This window comes from Scyliorhinus torazame, chromosome 8 (genome assembly GCF_047496885.1).
Source record: "Scyliorhinus torazame isolate Kashiwa2021f chromosome 8, sScyTor2.1, whole genome shotgun sequence".
Classification (NCBI taxonomy): domain Eukaryota; kingdom Metazoa; phylum Chordata; class Chondrichthyes; order Carcharhiniformes; family Scyliorhinidae; genus Scyliorhinus; species Scyliorhinus torazame.
This window is the reverse complement of record NC_092714.1, coordinates 233,039,003-233,058,885: the sequence shown is the minus strand read 5'-3', so window position 1 is coordinate 233,058,885 and position 19,883 is coordinate 233,039,003. Positions and strand designations below refer to the sequence as shown.

The 19,883-nt window shown below is 49.0% G+C and overlaps 1 protein-coding gene across 1 annotated transcript in view; it reads left to right on the top strand.

The window, feature by feature from the left end:
* The window catches only part of LOC140428455 (peroxidasin homolog), a 323,476-nt gene that overhangs the window by 288,846 nt on the left and 14,747 nt on the right, over nucleotides 1-19,883 (top strand). Inside the window, 3 exon segments of the mRNA XM_072514932.1 lie at nucleotides 6,464-6,598; nucleotides 8,604-8,812; nucleotides 15,884-16,007. Of these exon segments, the coding sequence (XP_072371033.1) occupies nucleotides 6,464-6,598; nucleotides 8,604-8,812; nucleotides 15,884-16,007 (468 nt within the window).

Genomic DNA, 19,883 nt, shown 5'->3' with positions numbered 1-19,883 from the left:
GAACCCCTGCGCAGACCCTCTCAGGGCAAACTTTATCCTCTCTAACTTGATAAACCCTGCCATGTCATTTATCCAGGCCTCCACACTGGGGAGCTTCGCATCTTTCCACACTAACAAGATCCTTCGCCGGGCTACCAGGGACGCAAAGGCCAGAATGCCGGCCTCTTTCGCCTCCTGCACTCCCGGCTCGTCCACTACTCCAAATAATGCTAGCCCCCAACTTGGCTTGACCTGGACTTTCACCACCTTAGATATAGTTTTCGCAACTCCCCTCCAGAACCCATCCAGTGCCGGGCACGACCAAAACATATGGACATGGTTTGCCGGACTTCCTGAGCACCTCCCACATCTGTCCTCCACCCCAAAGAACCTACTCAGCCTCGCCCACGTCCTATGCGCTCTGTGAACAACCTTACATTGTATCAGGCTAAGCCTGGCACACGAGGAAGAGGAATTAACCCTACTTAGGGCATCAGCCCACAGACCCTCCTCAATCTCCTCCCCCAGCTCCTCTTCCCATTTACCTTTCAGCTCCTCTACCAGAGCCTCCCCCTCTTCTTTCATCTCCTGGTATATCGCCGACATCTTGCCCTCTCCGACCCATACGCCCGAAAGCACCCTGTCTTGAATCCCCTGTGCCGGGAGCAGCGGGAATCCCCTCACCTGCCGCCTCACAAACGCTCTCACTTGCATGTACCTGAAAGCATTTCCCGGGGGTAGTCCAAACTTCTCCTCCAGCGCCCCTAAGCTCGCAAACGTCCCATCGATGAACAGGTCCCCCATTCTTCTAATCCCTGCCCGATGCCAGCTCTGAAACCCCCCCGTCCATCCTTCCTGGGACAAACTGATGGTCATCACTGATCGGGGACCACACCGAGGCTCCCATCGCACCCCTGTGCCGTCTCCACTGCCCCCAGATCTTTAGCGTTGCTGCCACCACCGGACTCGTGGTGTACCTTGTCGGCGAGAGCGGCAGCGGTGCCGTCACCAGCGCCCCCAGGCTCATTCCTTTGCAGGACGCCATCTCCAACCTCTTCCATGCCGCCCTCTCTCCCTCCATCACCCACTTACGGATCATCGCCACGTTGGCTGCCCAGTAGTAGCCACCCAGATTCGGCAACGCCAGTCCTCCTCTATCTCTACTACCCTCCAGGAACCCCCTCCTCACCCTCGGGGTCTTACTCGCCCACACAAAACCCATAATACTCCTGCCGACCCTCTTAAAAAAGGCTTTGGTGATCACAATTGGAAGGCATTGGAATACAAAAAGAAACCTCGGGAGGACCATCATTTTAATCGACTGTACCCTGCCCGCTAGCGAGAGTGGCAACATGTCCCACCGTTTAAAGTCCTCCTCCATTTGCTCCACTAGCCGTGTCAAATTAAGTTTGTGCAGGGCCCCCCAGCTCCTAGCTACATGGATCCCCAAGTATCGAAAGCTTCTTTCCGCCCTCCTCAACGGTAGGTCGTCTATCCCTCTTCCCTGATCCCCCGGATGCACCACAAAGAGCTCACTCTTCCCTACAATGAGCTTGTAGCCCGAGAAGTCCCCAAACTCCCTTAGGATCTGCATGACCTCCACCATCCCCTCCACTGGGTCCGCCACATACAGCAACAGGTCGTCTGCGTACAGCGACACTCGATGCTCCTCTCCCCCTCGAACCACCCCCCCTCCATTTCCTGGACTCCCTTAATGCCATGGCCAAAGGTTCAATTGCTAATGCAAACAACAGGGGGGACAGGGGGCACCCCTGCCTCATCCCTTGATACAGCCGGAAGTACTCCGACCTCCGCCGATTCATAACCACACTCGCCACTGGGGCTCTATATAGGAGCTTAACCCAGCTAACAAACCCTTGCCCGAACCCAAACCTCCACAACACTTCCCAGAGATACTCGCACTCTACTCAGTCAAAGGCCTTCTCCGCGTCCATAGCTGCCACTGTCTCCGCCTCTCCCTCCACCGATGGCATCATAATCACACATTTAGGAGCCTCCGCACATTGGTATTTAACTGCCTGCCCTTTACAAATCCCGTCTGGTCCTCGTGAATCACCCCCCGTGACACAGTCCTCAATCCTCGTAGCCAACACTTTTGCCAGCAACTTAGCATATACGTTGAGGAGCGAGATCGGCCTATACGACCCGCATTGCAGTGGGTCCTTATCCCGCTTCAGGATCAAAGAGATCGTCGCCTCTGACATTGTCGGGGGCAGGATCCCTCCTCCCTTGCCTCATTGAAAGTCCTTACCAGCAACGGGGCTAACAGGTCTACATACTTCCTATAGAACTCCACCGGGAATCCATCCGGTCCAGGGGCCTTCCCTGCCTGCATGCTCCCCAGTCCTTTAACCAGCTCCTCCACCCCAATTAGCGCCCCCAAACCAGCCACCTCCTGCCCCTCCACCCTCGGGAACCTCAGTTGGTCCAAGAATCGTCGCATCCCCTCTTTTCCCCCTGGGGGCTGGGACCTATACAGCTCCTCGTAGAAGGCCTTGAATGCCTCATTCACTTTCACCGCACTCCGCACCGTAGTTCCCCTTCCATCCTTGACTCCACCTATTTCCCTCGCTGCCACCTTCTTACGGAGCTGATGTGCCAGCATCCGGCTCGCCTTCTCCCCATATTCATACATCGCCCCCTGTGCCTTCCTCCACTGTGCTTCTGCCTTCCCTGTGGTCAACAGGTCGAACTCCGTCTGGAGACTTCGCCTCTCCATGAATAGTCCCTCATCAGGGGCCTCTGCATATCTCCTGCCACTCTTAAAATCTCCCCCACTAACCTCTCCCGTTCCCTGCCCTCTCTCTTCTCCCTATGAGCCCTGATGGAGATTAACTCTCCCCTGACCACCGCCTTCAGCGCCTCCCATACTACTCCCACCTGCACCTCCCCATTGTCGTTGGCCTCCAGATACCTTTCAATACACCCCCGCACCCTCCCGCTCACCTCCTCGTCTGCCAGCAGTCCCACATCCAACCGCCACAGCGGGCGTTGGTCCCTCTCCTCCCCCAGCTCTAGTTACACCCAGTACGGGGCGTGGTCCGAAACGGCTATGGCCGAATACTCCGTTCCCTCCACTTTCGGGATCAATGCCCTGCCCAGAACAAAAAAATCTATCCGGGAGTAGGCCTTGTGTACATGGGAGAAAAAAGAAAATTCTCTGGCCAAAGGCCTGGCAAATCTCCACGGATCTACTCCCCCCATATGATCTATAAACCCCCTGAGCACCTTGGCCGCAGCCGGCCTCTTTCCAGACCTAGATCTGGAGCGATCCAGTGCTGGGTCCAACACCGTGTTGAAATCCCCACCCATTATCAAGCTTCCTACCTCCAAGTCCGGAATACGCCCCAACATCCGTTTCATGAATCCAGCATTGTCCCAATTCGGGACGTATACATTTACCAAGACCACCCCCGCCCCCTGCAACCTACCGCTCACCATCACGTATCGGCCTCCATTGTCCGCTACTATGTTCTTGGCCTCAAACCTGCTTCCCCGCCAGTATTGCTACCCCTCTATTCTTCGCATCCAGCCCCGAATGGAACACCTGTCCTACCCATCCCTTCCTTAACCTGACCTGATCTGCCACCTTCAAATGTGTCTCCTGAAGCATGACCACGTCTGCCTTCTGTCCCTTTAAGTGCACGAACACTCGGGCCCTCTTAACCGGCCCATTTAGGCCTCTCACATTCCACGTGATCAGCCGGATTGGGGGGCTACCCACCCCCACCCCCTGCCGACTAGCCATCTCCTATTTTAGGCCAGTCCCGTGCCCGCGTCCCCCGCACCCTCCAGTCCCCCAGACGGGGAACCCCCGCCCCGACCACCTCTTCCATTTTCAGTTCCCCCTCGGCCAGTGCAGCAGCAACCCTGTTGTCCCCTCCCCCCTCCCCGCTAGATCCAAATCTAGCTCTTTTGCTCCCCCCATAATGCTTCTGTAAGTCAGCTGACTCCTGCTGACCCCGACTTCCCCCGCCTTCCCGTTGACCCCCCCCCGTGTGCAAATCCCTCCTCCTCCTTGCGATCCTCCATCCCCCCACCTCCCTAACACGGGAAAAAGCCCGCGCTTTCCTGAGTCAGCCCCACCCCCTGTGGCGCAGCTCCTGTTGCGGCCTTATCCCAATTCCCCCATCCAGGAGTCTCACCTCCCTCCAGCACCGACGCCCACATTCCTCACTGTCCCCCCCATCAAAAACTCTTTCCCCATCCCCATCCATCGTCCCACCCGTGAAACATTCTTTACCCATATTTACAACCCTGTATACAGTCAGCATCTCCCCCACAACCACAGTCCCTCAGTTCAAGTCCAATTTTTCCGTTTGGATAAAGGTCCAAGCCTCTTCTGGCGTTTCGAAATAGTGGTGTCGGTCCTGATACGTGACCCACAGTCGCGCTGGCTGCAGCATTCCGAATCTCACCCTTTTTTTATGCAGCACCGCCTTGGCCCGGTTGAAGCCAGCTCTCCTCTTTGCCACCTCCGAGCTCCAGTCCTGGTAGACTCGGATCACCGCATTCTCCCATCTACTGCTCCGCTCCTTCTTGGCCCATCTCAGGACACTCTCTCTGTCCGTGAAACGATGGAACCTCGCCACTATCGCCCTTGGCGGCTCGCCAGCCTTAGGTCTCCTCGCCAGGACCCGGTGAGCCCCTTCTAGCTCCAGGGGGCTCGTAGAGGCCTCCGCACCCATCAGCGAATGGAGCATCGTACTCACATACACCCCGGCATCAGCCCCCTCCACTCCTTCGGGGAGACCCAGAATCCGGAGATTCTTCCTCCTCGACCTGTTCTCCAGGACCTCAAATCTCTCGGCCCACCTCTTGTGCAGCGCCTCGTGCGCCTCCATCTTCACCGCCAGGCCCACGATCTCGACCTCGTTCTCGTTAGTTTTGTCCTTCACCTCTCGGAGCTCTACCGCCTGGGCCTTCTGGGTCTCCTTCAGCCCCTCGATTGCCAACAGCATTGGCGCCAGAACCTCCTTTTTAAGCTCCTCCACGCAGCGCCTGAGAAACTCCTGCTGGTCTGGCCCCCACGCTGCTCGATCTCCGCCCTCCGCCATCTTGTTTTTTCCCCCTCGTTTCTGCCGCTGCTCCAAAGCCTCTTTTTCCGCCGCTCCACTTCTCGTCCCCTCCATACACGACGGAAGGGGGACCTTGCTTCAACTTCCCACACGGGATTTGGTCAAAAGAGTTCTGTTGGGGCTCCTCCGGAGAGCCCAAAAGTCCGTTCTAGTGGGAGCTGCTGAAATGTGTGGCTTAGCTCCACATCGCCGCAACCGGAAGTCCTTGCTGAGTCTTCTCAACCTGCCTTTACTACAAATGCAGCATCAGTCCGAGAGTTTCCATCACAGCAGAGTAGAGTCAGTGGGAGAACAGGACATGCCCCCTTTTTACTGCACCATTTTCCTTTTGGTAAGTTTAAAAGTCCAGTGTGAATTTAATGAATGGATGAATGTGGGTGAGTGGATGAATGAATGATTGAATGGGTTGTGCGGAGGATGGGAAAGAGGGTGGTGGACGGAGTAGGTGGCAAGGAGTTGAAGTGGGGAGGTGCATTGGGACCCGTGGGGTTGGATAGTGAGGTGGTGGGAGGGTGGTGTGGTTGGGAGGGGTAGTTGGGTCGGACCAGGGGCAATTGAGGGTAAGAGAAGTGCGATCAGTCTGAAATAGACAGGGGGTGGGGGACTAGTAGGGCCGAGTCAGTTCTGGGAGTAATCAGGATATCCCTGGTCAGAGAGTTAATCAGGTGATAGCTGGGTCGGGATGATAGTCATAGGGTCAGCAGGGATAGTGAGGGGAATTGATGGGTCAGTGAGTTCTTGAGGGGCCGATTCTGGATAAAATTCCCCATAAGTCCCACAGAACTGCCCAAAGTTTCCGACTCCATCTCCAAATCAGAATATACTCCACAGCAGGGAATTACTCAGAGGAAGCTGAAACTTAGAACCATAGAATTGCTACAGTGCAGATGGAGGCGAGTCAGCCCATCGAGTCTGCACGGATCCTCTGAAAGAACACCCTACTTAGGCCCACTCCCCCTCCCTATCCCCATAACCCCACCTAATCTGCACATCATTGAACACTAAGGGGACATTCTGCAAGGTCAATCTACCTAACCTGAACATCTTTGGATGGTGGGAGGAAACCAGAGCGCCCGGCGGAAACCCACGCAGACACGGGGAGAATGTACTAACCCCACATAGTCACCCCAAGACTGGAATTGAACCTGCCCGTGAGGCAGCCGTGTTAACCTCTGTGCGACCATTTCCAGGACTTCTCACAGAAGTCAGCACATTGGGACTTCCGCAGGGTCCTGTCACAAATCTTCGGTCATTTCTGTCTCGAGATGATTTACCCCTTTTATCTTTCATTAATAATTTGCCTAACTTGGTTTGTAAGTAGCCATACCGACTACGACAGAAGTCTTTACTTATCTTATCAATAGCTAACCTTACTACTGTTCTAGGTTGTATGGCTCTCCACGGAATTTGGACCTTTGGCCTGCACTGATGGTAGAAGATTTGATACCTGGCACAAGAGTGGGACCTGTGCTACTATGCCTGCTTAGTACTCAGTTCCGTAGACTAAGAGATGGAGACAGGTAAATATCCAGATCATTGTCATAATGCCTAATCAACTGATAAAGGATATAATTTACATGAGTTAGGCACCCAGAAGCTGCTTTCAGATGGATTTTGCATACCATTAATCATTTTTGACTGGAATAGTTTTTGTAAAACAGTCAATTGGATGGTTCTCGGGCTATGGGGACACCGTAGCTCCATTATAACATGTTGGTTTGTCAATCCCAGTTAATGCTATCCGGCTTCAGTGTGTCTGCTACATTTTGCATTTTTATGTTGTCTGTCGAATCTATGATTGTCTGTCGAAGGATATTGAAGTGGTCAAAAAACAAGTTGCAAAAATATGGGATTACATTACACAAGTGACAAAGAACGACTTGGAAAAAACTGACAGAAATACACGCTGAGGAATTACAGGCATTTCTCCAAGCCTGTGATGATCTAAGAAGTCTGAAGCTCTGTGAAACCACTTGGTGCATCCTGAAATAATTGCAAACCATTATAAAACTAGTTAACAAATTTCAAAGGGTGGCTTTAACCTCACAAATTTTTAATTTTAACTGTAAAAAAGAAATTTACAGTGGGGCTGCTGGTAGCCCTCCAGTATCTCGCTCAAATACCTATTCTGAACAATGAGTGTTAACCACAAGCTTAATGCAGATAACAAATGCAGCTCAGTCCATAGTAACTCATCTATCCATCATCTGTTTTTCTACTATTTACATTAACAATATTGCCTCTTTTCATTCCCCAGGGAATTAAATCCTTTAAACAAACTTAATGTCTCGCACCACATTTACAATTTCTATTCCCATGTTCTCCCCAATCTCATCCCCAAATTCCATCTCTCTGATGCTGCATCCACTTGTTTTTTTTTAATGATTTTTATTGAATTCTTTGACATGGACAAAATGAGAATCATGTCCAAATCTGATTCTGTACTCACTGAGAGCTCCCTTGCATAACTACTTCCAGGAGGCCTTGTGAGATACTGATCAGGCACACGTACCCAAGAGTGCTGAGGAAACGTTTAGCACAGACCATAACCAACCAGATGTTGCTGGGTCTGTGAAATTCAGTGTTGCACTGTGTGGTCCATTCAAGGAAGATTTGTATATGTACAGCACTTTTCACAACTTTAACATGTACCAAAGTATTTTGCAGCCAAAAGGCTACCTTTTTAAGTTATCACTGAAAGAACCCTTAGAACAGTTGTTGTGAAATAGGTCATTGTTATTTGTGTTGTTATAATATTGTATAAAGGATGCACAATGTACTGTGTTGGTTGACCAAAAATTTTCAATAAAATATTTTTTTTTAAAAAGAACAGTTGTTGTGAACAGCTGAAGCTGGAGGCTTCCATGTTCTGTCAAATAGTCCAAGCTGATATATCATATGGGGTTGATGTCATCTTACACCAGCAAATGAGTCTTATCAGAACCATTTAGTGTTACAATAAACATGTTGTAATCTTTTATCTAGGTGAGTTTTGTTTAATAACTTTTATTAGTGTCACAAGTAGACTTACATTAACACTGCAATGAAGTTACTGTGAAAATCCCCTAGTTGCCACACTCTGGCGCCTGTTTAGGTACACTGAGGGAGAATTCAGAATGTCCAATTCACCGAACAAGCACGTCTTTCGGGACTTGTGGAAGGAAACCAGAGCACCCGGAGAAAACCCACGCAGACACTTGGAGAACGTGCAGACTCTGCACACACGGTGACCCAAGCTGGAAATCGAACCCTGGCACTGTGAAGCAACAGTGCCAACCACTGTGCTACCGTGCCACCCTCTTTGGCAAAACTACTTATTGATGAGATTAATATATCGATTTAAATCTGTCAGCATAAATTACTCATCGTAGCAATAGTACCAGCAGTTGATTGTAAATGAGGTGAATGGTTAATTGCTGTGATTCTTCCACTCTGAGCAAAAGCTGGTCAATCCAACAATGTCAGCTATCTTTTCGTGTTGCGAGAGCTATTCAGACAACGGGGACATTTTTTACATTTTCTCAGATTCTGGTATGAAAATCCAGGAGTCTTCACCCCAACCCAGTTAACTCAGATTAAACAAGCCTCACTTGCACGAGTTATGTGTGACAATGGAGACAGCATTCAGCAGCTTCAGCCAGATGTCTTCAGAGTGGCAAATTATCCTCAGGGGTTTGTCAGCTGCAGGGAAATTCCACAGATTGACCTCCGGATGTGGCAAGACTGCTGTGAAGGTAAGACTCAATAAAGTGAGCTCTTCTTCATTAGTGGCTCATTCACCTGTAGTTAGTACCTGTGTGTGGGTTTTTTTAATGTAGCTTTAAAGCAATGCTATAAATCGGCTGCATGTTCTGCTGATAGGCATCATCACAAAGTGGCTGGCTGTCAGCAAATCATGGGTGGATCCTTCTGTCGACCATTAGAAAGTGATTGAATAGAGGCTAAAACATCATGGCTGATTTTGCGTTCAATGGAAGAGGCATCAGGTTGACTCAGTTCAGCATGGGTGTTCCAGTGAAGAAATGGAAAATCATTTTTAAATGATGAGGTGAATATTGGGCAAGAGCAGGCCACATTTTAATGCCTGGATCAATGGTCGATAGATTGCGAAAAGGCCTTTCTTTCTGTGGCCACAGTTTTATGTTGTAGTGCTGGAAACTCTGACCATTTAGGTCAATAAGTGTAAGTGAGGCACATTAACTAGCGCTGCTTCACTGAGGCAGATTATACTGCTTGTCACAGGACGATATCCCCAGGAATAGGCCATTCACCCACTTGAGCCGGTTCTCCAATCATTTGGATCATGTTTGATCTGTGCCTCCAACTCCAAGTTCGTGTCTTTTCTTCATTCCCTTGATACTTGCCTAACCAAAAATTTGTCAGCCTCCGTCTTGAAAGTTTGGGTCTGCTCACACACTGAATTCCTTAACAATATTAGCCGACTAGTTTTTAAAAAAATTTAGAGTACCCAATTCATTTTTGTCCAATTAAGGGGCAATTTAGCGTGGCCAATCCACCTAGCTTGCACATCTTTTGGGTTGTGGGGGCGAAACCCACGCAAACATGGGGAGAATGTGCATCCTCCACATGGACAGTGACCCAGAGTCGGGCTCGAACCTGGGATCTCGGCGCAGTGAGGCCGCATGGCTAACACACTGCGCCACTGTGCTGCCCCAGCCGACTAGTTTAAAGAAGAGAAAACTCAGATCAATAAGTATATAGCTTGCAATGTTTACATTGTGTATTGTGACCTTATTTTGGCAATTTATATTCTGGTTTCCTGGGAAACAGGAATTGCACAGCACCTCCCCAGTGTCTGATTATCTCCCACCGTGGTCCTGCCGGAGTTATCGCACGGCAGTAAAACTCAGTTGGTGTATTCAAAATGTCATGTTTAATTTACATTAACAAAATGTAGCATAAAAATCCAAGTACTTTCAGCATTGAACTTATGTAATTGTTCCACCCTTTTATCCATTCTAAAGTATATTTTTTTGCTTAATGTGATGATATGGACTTACATTTTCGGAATATTTCGCTTACATTTGTACTTTATCATTTACTGCAGTCAGAATTCTCAGTGTTAACAGAATTCTACATACTTTGGGAATACAGCAACAAAACCGGATAATATTTTAGGAACATGAGCAGACCATTCAACCCTTCAAGCCTGCTCCACCATTCAATAAGATCATGGCTGGTCTGAATATGATCTCAATACCATTTTGTCATTTGGCACCCCGCCCCACGTCCCCAAATAACACTTGGCTCGCTTCTCTATCAAAAATGAGCAGAGAAGGGCAGTACACTGGCACAGTGGTTAGCACTGCTGCCTCATAGCGCCAGGGACCTGGGTTCAATTCCAGCCTTGGGTAACTGTGTGGAGCTTGCGCGTTCTTCCTGTAACTGCGTGGGTTTCCTCCAGGTGCTCCCGTTTCCTCCCACAGTCCAAAGATGTACAGCTTAGGTGGATTGACCATGCTAAATTGCTCCTTAGTGTCTGGCGACGTGCAGGTTGGGTTATGAGGATGGATGGGTGAGTGGGCATGGGTAGTGTGCTCATTCGAAGGGTCAGTGCAGAGTCATTGGGCTGAATGGCCTCCTTCTGCACTGTAGGGATTCTATAAGGCTCACGGTCATTCCTAGGTTGAGGGACTTCTCTAATGAAGAAAGATTGAGCAGGTTGTTCCTGTACCCATTGGAATTTAGAAGAATGAGAGCCATTGCAACATGTAAGATCATGAGGGGATCTGGTAGGGTCGAGACCGCAAGGATATTTCCATTTGCGGGAGAGACAAGAACGAGAGGACACAGTTGAAGAATGAAGTCTGCCCTTTAAGAGAGAGAAGAGGAGAAACCTTGGGCTGGATTCTCCGCAGCCCCGCGGCGAAATCGCGTTTGGCGCGGGGGTGGAGAATCCCAGTTTGTGCGGAAATCGTAGCCGGCGGCGCTCACGCGATTCTCCGGTCCCTGGAGAATCGCTCGAGCGCGAATTACGGGGCGAGGCTAGGGGGCCTTTGACGATTCTTAGGGCAAAACTGGCCGAGTTCCTGACGGCGTGGCTCTAACCACATATTGGCCGTCGGGAACCTCGGGTGGCGGCTGTGGACTGAGTCCGCAGCCGCCTTGGTGGGAGGCGGGGGGTGATAGAGCACCATGGGGGGCCTCATGGGCGGCCAGGGCAGCGATCGGGCGGCTCGGATCCACGGGCGCGTGCCATCTCGCGGGGGCCTACATTCTCGATGTCAGTCCACGGTCCAAGTCCCCCATTGCGCACGGCGCGGCCGCTGCAGGCTGCCGCCATGCGCATGTGCGGAGTCCAGACCGGAAGTGCGGGGGCCCGTATCCGCAGCCAGAGCTGGCACTCCCTGCCAGCAGGTAAGAGAATCGCTCTTAACTTTTTTAAGGAAAGTCAAGAGTGAAACGCCAGCATAAAAACACTGGTGTAGGGACATAGCCCCATTTTTGGAGAATCCAGCCCCATTTCTGTCAAACGTTTTGTGGAATTCTCTTCCCTGGAAAGCAGTGAACGCTGGATCATTGAATTTATTCAAGGCAGAATTAGGCAGATTTTTTTATAGACAAGAGAGCTCAAGGATTATGGAGGGCAGATGGCAAAGTGGAGTTGAGACTACAACCAGGTCAGCCATGATCTCATTGAATGGTGGAGCAGGTTGGAAGGGCCGAATGGCCTATTCCTGCTGCTAAGTCCTATGTTCCTATAATATTACCCAGTGCTGTTGCTTCATTCACAAAGTATGTCGAATCCCATTAACACTGAGGATTCTGACTGCAGTAAATGATAAAGTACAAATAATAGTTTGTTAGTTAAAACATAATGACCATTTGCAATAATTGTTGGAAAGCACATTCCATCACCTATTAAACTGACAACCGCATGGGTGGCAAAAGTTAAACCATACAGCAGCTCATGTGTTCTTGTGAATATGTTTCCTTTTAATATACAGCTTCCAGTGCTGACAGTGTTACATTACCAAGAAACATTTCTGACTTTAATGGAATAACCTGAAGGAATGTTGGGAGTAATACTTGATTATACCATAAAAATGTTGGCTTGACAAGCTTTAAATTAAAACATTGTGTCAAGCTACAATTCCCAGTTTTAAATGTGCACATGATTTTGGACAAAGTGTCAGCTGTTGGCTGGTTTTGTGGGACGGAAGCCAGTTGGAACGTAAAGCAGATCCAGCTCGGTGACAGTTTTGCTTCCATCTAGTGGCTGGAGCGCTGACAGACTCGAGCGCTCTCTTGAAAGTTAACTATTTAAGACCATAAGACGTAGGAGCAGAAGTAGGCCCATCAAGCCTGTTCCACCATTCAATGAGATGGTGAGTGATCTGAAATGATAACCCTCCACTCCACATTACCGCCTGAACCCCAAAACCCTCGGTTCCCTTACCGATTAAAAATCTGTCTATCTCAACCCTGAACATACCTAATGGCTCAGCCTCTACGGTTCTCTGCAGTAAAGAATTCCGCAGATTCATTTCCATCTTCACAAAGTAATTCCTCCTGATCTTGGTTTTAAATGGCTGACCCCTTACTCTGAGATTATGGCCTCTGGTCTTAGACTCTCCCACAAGGGGAAACAACCTTTCAGTATCTACCCTGTCAAAAACCCTTTTACCAGACTGCTTTGTCAGATGACACGTTGGTGCAAATTGAGATGGAAAGTAATATTGTGTTTTCACTTGGTGTGAGCTATTACTTTGTCCCACTTTTCTCCCTTTCCAACAAAAACAACGGGCACGATTTAACAGAAAAGTTCATTTCGGGCATGCTGCCGAGATTACGGCCCGTATTTAACGGCACTTAAATGAGCATGATGAAGTTCTCGCCAGTACTGACCCGCGCCTCAGCGTCTCACTACTAACAAGAGGATCAGCTTTTAAGCATTCGCTCACCACTCACTCCCAGTCAGCACACAAGCATGGCAACACCCCTGCACATGGGGTGCCGCCTTCCACCTGCATCAATGCTGCTGCCTTCTCCAGGGTCTGGCCACCTGGGCTGACACCAGCACTGCGAGACCATCCTCTGCAGGATCGACAACACCAGCCATTCTGGTGTCTGTAAGGAATTGGAGAAGGAGAGAGACCGACAATCAGTTCGGGCTTCCAACACGGGACACTCAGATCTCCCAAGCCCCTTCCGCCCTTGCGTGTCCCACCTTCTCTCAGAGTACCATCCAGCAAGCCAGTTGTGCTGAAGAACCTCGCTCTGCACACTCACCCCGGCCACAGCAGCAGACCCTAGACCCCAGACCCCGGGAACATTAGGGAGACCATGTTCAGGTGCCCTCCCCTGATCCACACATACACACACACTATTTATCACGAGGATATCCCCAGTGCTGAAGCCCAACTCTTGATTGTTTTGATTGTTAGCTGCTGCCTCTGTGGTGCTAACACTCCTAGAGTTCAGGCAGAGTGTTCAGGCTTCAAGGTTTGATTGAAATGCAATGTAATAATCATCGTCTGAGACATAGCATGTGTACCCATGGGAATGCACGTGAGAATATTTTGTTCATTAAACCGTCAACAATACCTGTATATAAAAAGATCAAAACCCAACTACTTAACAGTCCATATAACACACAAGCCATTGATTAACAAGGAAGTTCCAGTGCCCTTGAGCTACATGCCTGAACATGGAAATGGCTACTCACCTCCTCGGTTCACCTCGGCAGCCATTGTGCCAGCTTCACGTTTTTAAATTGGTGCTTATTGGGATTAATGATATGCTCGCCATATTTGGGCGCGATCCAGAACTTGCCATCGGGAACGGGCCGGTTCGATGGTAAGCTGATTCGCGCCCAGCGCGGATCTCGATTTCAGCCTTTCCGACTATTTGACCGGCCCGCCCAGATCCGCGCTGGGCTCAACGCTGTGGTTAAATCGCACCCAATGTATATCTCTTAAACAACCAATAATGATTTTGCTGTGATAACAACATCATGTATTGCATCACATCTTTAATGTAGTACAACCTTCCAAGACACTTTACAGGAATATTAGAATTTGACACTTGAGTCACACGAGGAGATATTTGGGAAGAGTGACCAAATGTTTAGTGTGAGAAGTAAGTTTTAAGGAGCACCTTAAAAGTGGACAAGCAGCCCATCAATGGAGGCGAGGAGAGGTGATAGCGAATTCTCCATCCAACATTGGAATTACTCTACTCCTTTGTCCAGCTCGGTGGAATGCTCATACTTAGTTATCTATTCTGTCTTAGCCAAATATCTACAGCAATGGTTCTCTTTCCTTATCTCTGGAATCGCCCAAGAATCTATCCGTAGGCCTCTCCTTACCTTTGTGCTTACCCTTGGGTGACATTGTCTCTAGATTTGGGGTCAACTAAAATCAACTCTGTCTCTCCATTACTCTAGAACCCCCTCCCCACAGCTGTTTGTGCTGTCAAACTGCTTATAAAATATCCAACCTTAAAGGAGCTACAATTTCCTTCACTTGCTCCTTGGGGAGATCTTAGTCATCACCTTTCTGCCCATTGCAAAATCCTTACCCTCACCACCAAATTGACCCTTCTCTTTGGTCACCATCTTGAGTGGAAAAAGACTGTTTGCAGACTGTTCAACCTTAAGCTGAGTTCCTGAATCCATATCGTCTCCATCACAAAGCCTTCCTACTTTCATCTCTATAACATTGCCATCATCTTCTCCATCCGCCCATCTTTGATGAAACGCTTATTCATGACAATGTCACCGCCAGACCTGTATTTGCCAATACTCTCCTAATCAACTTACCATTCTGCACCCTACCATTGTTCAGCTCGTCCACAATAATTCCTGCTTCTGTCCTGTCATGAACCAAGTCCTCCTCACCCATCACCCCAGCCGTCACTTACCTAAACGAGTGACTGATTCTCATCAAGTTTAAATCTCTTCTTGAGCTTCTTCCAGAAGTAACTATCCCTCAGACTCTGGTCTCTCATATCCAATTGTTCCTTCAAATTCCTACTGTGTCTTCAGTTACCTCGGCCCAACATACTGGAATTTCCTCAGTAAACCACTCCATCTCTCTCACCTCCTTGAAGACCACCTTCAGTCCAGGTTTATGGTCGCCCATACAAATATCTCTTTCTTTGTCTTGGTGTCTGTTCTTTGATTACTCCCCTGAAGCACCTTGGGATGCTAAATAAATGCAAGTTCTTCTCAGAATGCAAGGGGAAATTAGTAAATATAAGTCACACACTTCTTCATAAACAGTGAATAGAAATAAAGAAGCGTAAATGAAGCGGTAAAATCACTCTTTACCACAGAACTACAAGGCATATGTTTGCAAGATTCATTACGTACCAAGTCATGCATCTCAGCAACGTTGAGTGTCACTGGGTGGGAAGCTGAGTGGCTTCAAACGGACAAAAGGAGAGGGTAAGAAAGAAAGTTGCTCTTGAACTGCAATCATATGACATTGAGCATCCTGTTCGAGAATCCCAGATTCAGTCTCCTGGCCTTCGGTCACGTAAGAATGGAAAAATATTTACAATTTGGGAAATGTCTTCCTTATGAATTGGCGGGAGCAGAGTGAAACCCCAGATGTACAAAGTTGCCAACAATATTTCACAGCATTGAGTCACAATGAGGAAGATGCAGCCTAAGTGTCAGGAAAATGGGTGAATCTCTAAATTAAATATGCACTTTGAAAGGATGTGATTTTTGACTTTCCTGAATAAAAACCTTGAAGGGAATGAAGGGCATCATCTTTTTCAGAACTGGCACTGCTACGCGCTGATGGTAATGCAGTGTAATGTTTTGATTTATCTAGACTGCAGAACTCGGGGACAATTCAATATCCTGTCACAAAGATTCCACAGCAAGCGTTCAGAGGAGTTTAGTTTCCCAGAAGACAAGTCTGCAAATTACAACCGGGTGACCAAACAAAGTGAGAGGTAACTATTTCTGAGCCAAAACTTTCTGGAAGAGAATTTAGCTCCACAGTTCTGGGCACACCATGATGCCAATGCTATGTGAGTGAGTAATTAAATTAACTTTGTGCCAGCTACAACAAACAATTCAATTTATGTTAATATTTTATTGCTTGCTCTTTGCATTGAGGCATATTTGTTGTATATTGTCATTTAGTTATGTTTAATTTCTTCTTTCCCCCCATTACAACTTTCCAGTGGCCTTGGTCCGTCATCGTTTCTTTCAGTTTTCCTTCAATTTATCCTGATGTTTTGAGATATATTTATTACTATGAAACATTTAGCAATGCTCCCCTTCCCAGTTGGAGCTACAGGCTAAAGGAATGGAGTGTTGAAAGTTGGCACTACGGTGTTTTCGCCCTACTTCCAATTCCCGTTTCCTGATGGGAGCATGCAAACTGTGAATTCGCCAATGTGGTTTCAAACTAAATGGAAGTCATTGTTTAGCATGTTGCATAATAAAACGGAATAATTACTGTGTTACTTGTTGCAGGTCAGACCACAAACATTGACACAAGCAAATTAGCTGCAATTTGTTCATAACTTTTTATTGCCTCACTGAAATACAGATCAATTAATTTTCATAGAATTACTTAACATATTCAGTATAGGAGCAGGCCATTCAGCCCAACCAGTCCATGCTGGCATTTATGCTCCATTCGCATATCCTTCCTTATCCTATAATCCTTTATTCCCTTCTCCCTGATCTGTTCAGCTAGCTTCTCCTTAAGTGGCCATTCGCTCAGCCACTTCCTGTGGTAGCGAGCTCCATATTCCCATCACTCTTTGGTTAACAAGTTCCTTTTGAAATCCTTGTTAGATTTCTTGGTCACTATTTTATATTGATGACCTCTAAATTTACTCTTCCCCAAAGTGCGTTGGTTTCCTCTGGGTGCTCCGGTTTCCTCCCACAGTCCAAAGATGTGCGGGTTAAGTGGATTGACCGTGCTAAATTGCCCCTTAGTGTCTAAAGGTGTGCAGGTCAGGTGGGGCTATAGGGATATGGTGGGAGAGTGGGCCTAGGTAGGGTACTCTTTCAGAGGAACAGTGCAGACTCAATGGGCTGAATTACCTCCTTCTGCACTGTAGCAATTCGATGGCTATATTCTATGGTTTTATCTTCTTACTTTATCCCCTATTTGTTTGTATGGATGTTGCATTGTGGAGACATTGTACCGTGTGTTTTCTGTAAATTATCAGACACTTGGACCAGTTTATTATGAAAACCTTTTCCCCAGGTGCCCTTACTGCGAGGTGAACAAATGACAGACTCAGGTTCACCATTCAACCCAAATTTATTCACAAGCACAATAAAACAGTTACTTTCCCATATTATCCCTAATATTATCTGCCCAAGGTTCTAATACCATCCGTGCCGAAGAACTCGATCGAGCTGAGGGTCCAAGCATTTGAGTCGCCGTCATCTCAGAGCCTTCGTCTGCAATGGTGGTTCTCGTACACCTCTTCCACCCGTCTCTGATTCACTGCCGAGTCTGATCCATCGTCTCCGTGTCGGGTCTTCGCTGTGGAGGCTCTCTAATTGTCCCTTCTTATCCCCCTCTTCGCGCTTTTCCAGATGTTTCTCTGGTCCTCAGCCTATTAAGTCACTGGACGGGGGTCACAATATCTAATGGAGTTCCCGACTTCAACTCTGCCGGACACCCAAGAACTCCCTCCAGGGTCCATCCCCAGGTGCGTTGTCCACACATAACCTTATCCCAAATAAGGTAACGGTGGGAAATCAAGGTACCAGAAAGTCTGGCTGCATCTGAACAAGCCCCAATAATCAATCTGTCTGAATAGGGCCGATTTATCTCCAATCTCCTGTTTACAGGACTAATCCAGGCTTGCCCTGGCTTGCCTGACTCTGATCAGTGTATTCGAACTTGCCTGTTTGGCTTCTCATCAGGCTTGTATGTGGTTCTGACTGTGGTTTAATTTAAAGTGTCCAATTCTGTGTTGGGCCTATGATTCAGGCCGTTGGCCATTTTACCACACGTGGCTATTCATATCCCTGCAACAGGTATAATCTAACTGAATAGAGTCTTCCAAACCCACTGCACCCTCTATTTTCTAGCCTGACTTAGCTGAAAAATGTATGACATGTATGTTGCAAATTATATTATAACTTGCATGTAAAATGAAACTGAGAGCAGTATGCCTGAGATAGAATCTGTCAGCAGTATAAGAATAAAGTAGGGCCAGTCTTATTCTTCAGCCAGATTTTGTGACTTGTGAACCACACCACTGGACGTTTACACCTGTTGTACCCTCAATAACGACGCCGAGAGAGTAAACGGTAAAGAAGGCTTTAATAAGCTAAGAACTAGCCTGGTGCCGAGACGGGTGCTAACTGGGTGCCGCCCACAAGGCGGCCCCTTATATGCGACTCCCAGGTGGACAGAGCCGGAGTCGGAGTCCCCCAAGGTTCCAAGCCTGGTTTTAAAGGGGGCATCACCTTACATGATGATAAGGGTACAGTAATACAGTAACCGTTCATCACATTCACCCCCTGTTTTTAAAAAAAGTCCGGCGGTGGTGAAGTGCCATCATAAGTCCATTCGTTTCGGCAATCTGATCGTCCTCATCGACCTCCTCAGCTCGGGCAGTGGTGCGGCGTCTTAGTTGAGGGTACGTCCGGGAGCATGGTGGTCGAAGCCTTGGCCCGGGTCGGGGTAGGGGATAGGGCTACAGGGGGAATAATTGGGGCTCGGGGTAGCGGTGCTGGCGCCGGTGGGGTATGTCGAGGGGGGGCGCGTGCGGTAGATGCCCACCAACGGGGAGTGGGGCCGGGAGGGGGTGTTGTAGTGGGGCCGGGAAGAGGGTGTTGTAGTGGGTGCCGGATCCTGCAGGGGAACTGCCAGGGAGGGGGCGTCTGTAGTGGGGGAACCAGTGGGTGCCAGACCCCGGAGGGAAACCGTATCTTGCCTGCCGTCGGGGTACTCGACGTAGGCGTAACTGAGGTTTGCGTGTAGTAATCGGACCTTCTTGACCAGGGAGTCCGTTTTATGGCTTCTCGCGTGCCTCCGGAGAAGAACAGGTCCCAGAGCCATCAGCCAAGGTGGAAGCGACACCCCGGAGGTAGACTTCCTGGGGAAGACAAACAATCGGTTGTGAGGGGTCTCATTCGAGGCCATTCAGAGGAGCGACCTAATGGAGTGTAGGGCGTCGGATAGGACCTCCTGCCAGCGGGTAGTTGGGAGACTTCTCGACCATAGGGCCAGAAGGACAGCCTTCCAAACTGTCGCGTTCTCCCTCTCCACCTGCCCGTTTCCCCGCGGGTTATAACTGGTCGTTCTGCTCGAGGCGATGCCTTTGCTGAGCAGATACTGACGCAGTTCATCGCTCATGAACGATGTACCCCGGTCGCTGTGGATATAAGCGGGAAACCAAACAGGGTGAAGATGCTGTGCAGTGCCTTTATCAAGGTGGCTGAGGTCATGTCGGGGCAGGGGATGGCGAATGGGAACCGGGAGAACTCATCGATAGCGGTGAGGAAATAGGCATTGCGGTTGGTGGACGGGAGGGGGCCCTTGAAGTCCACGCTTAGTCGCTCAAAGGGCCCCGAGGCCTTCATGAGCCGAGCCTTGACTGGCCAGTAGAAGTGCGGTTTGCACTCCGCACAGATCTGGCAGGCCCTGGTCATGGCCTTGACCTCCTTGGTTGAGTAAGGTAGGTTGCGAGACTTGATAAAGTGGACGAGCTGGGTAACCCCCGGGTGACAGAGGTCATTATGGATGGCTTGCAGGCGGTCCTCCTGCGCGTTGGCGCACATGCCGCGGGACAGGGCATCTGGGGGCTCAACGAGCCCCCCTGGACGATACTTGATATCGTACGTGT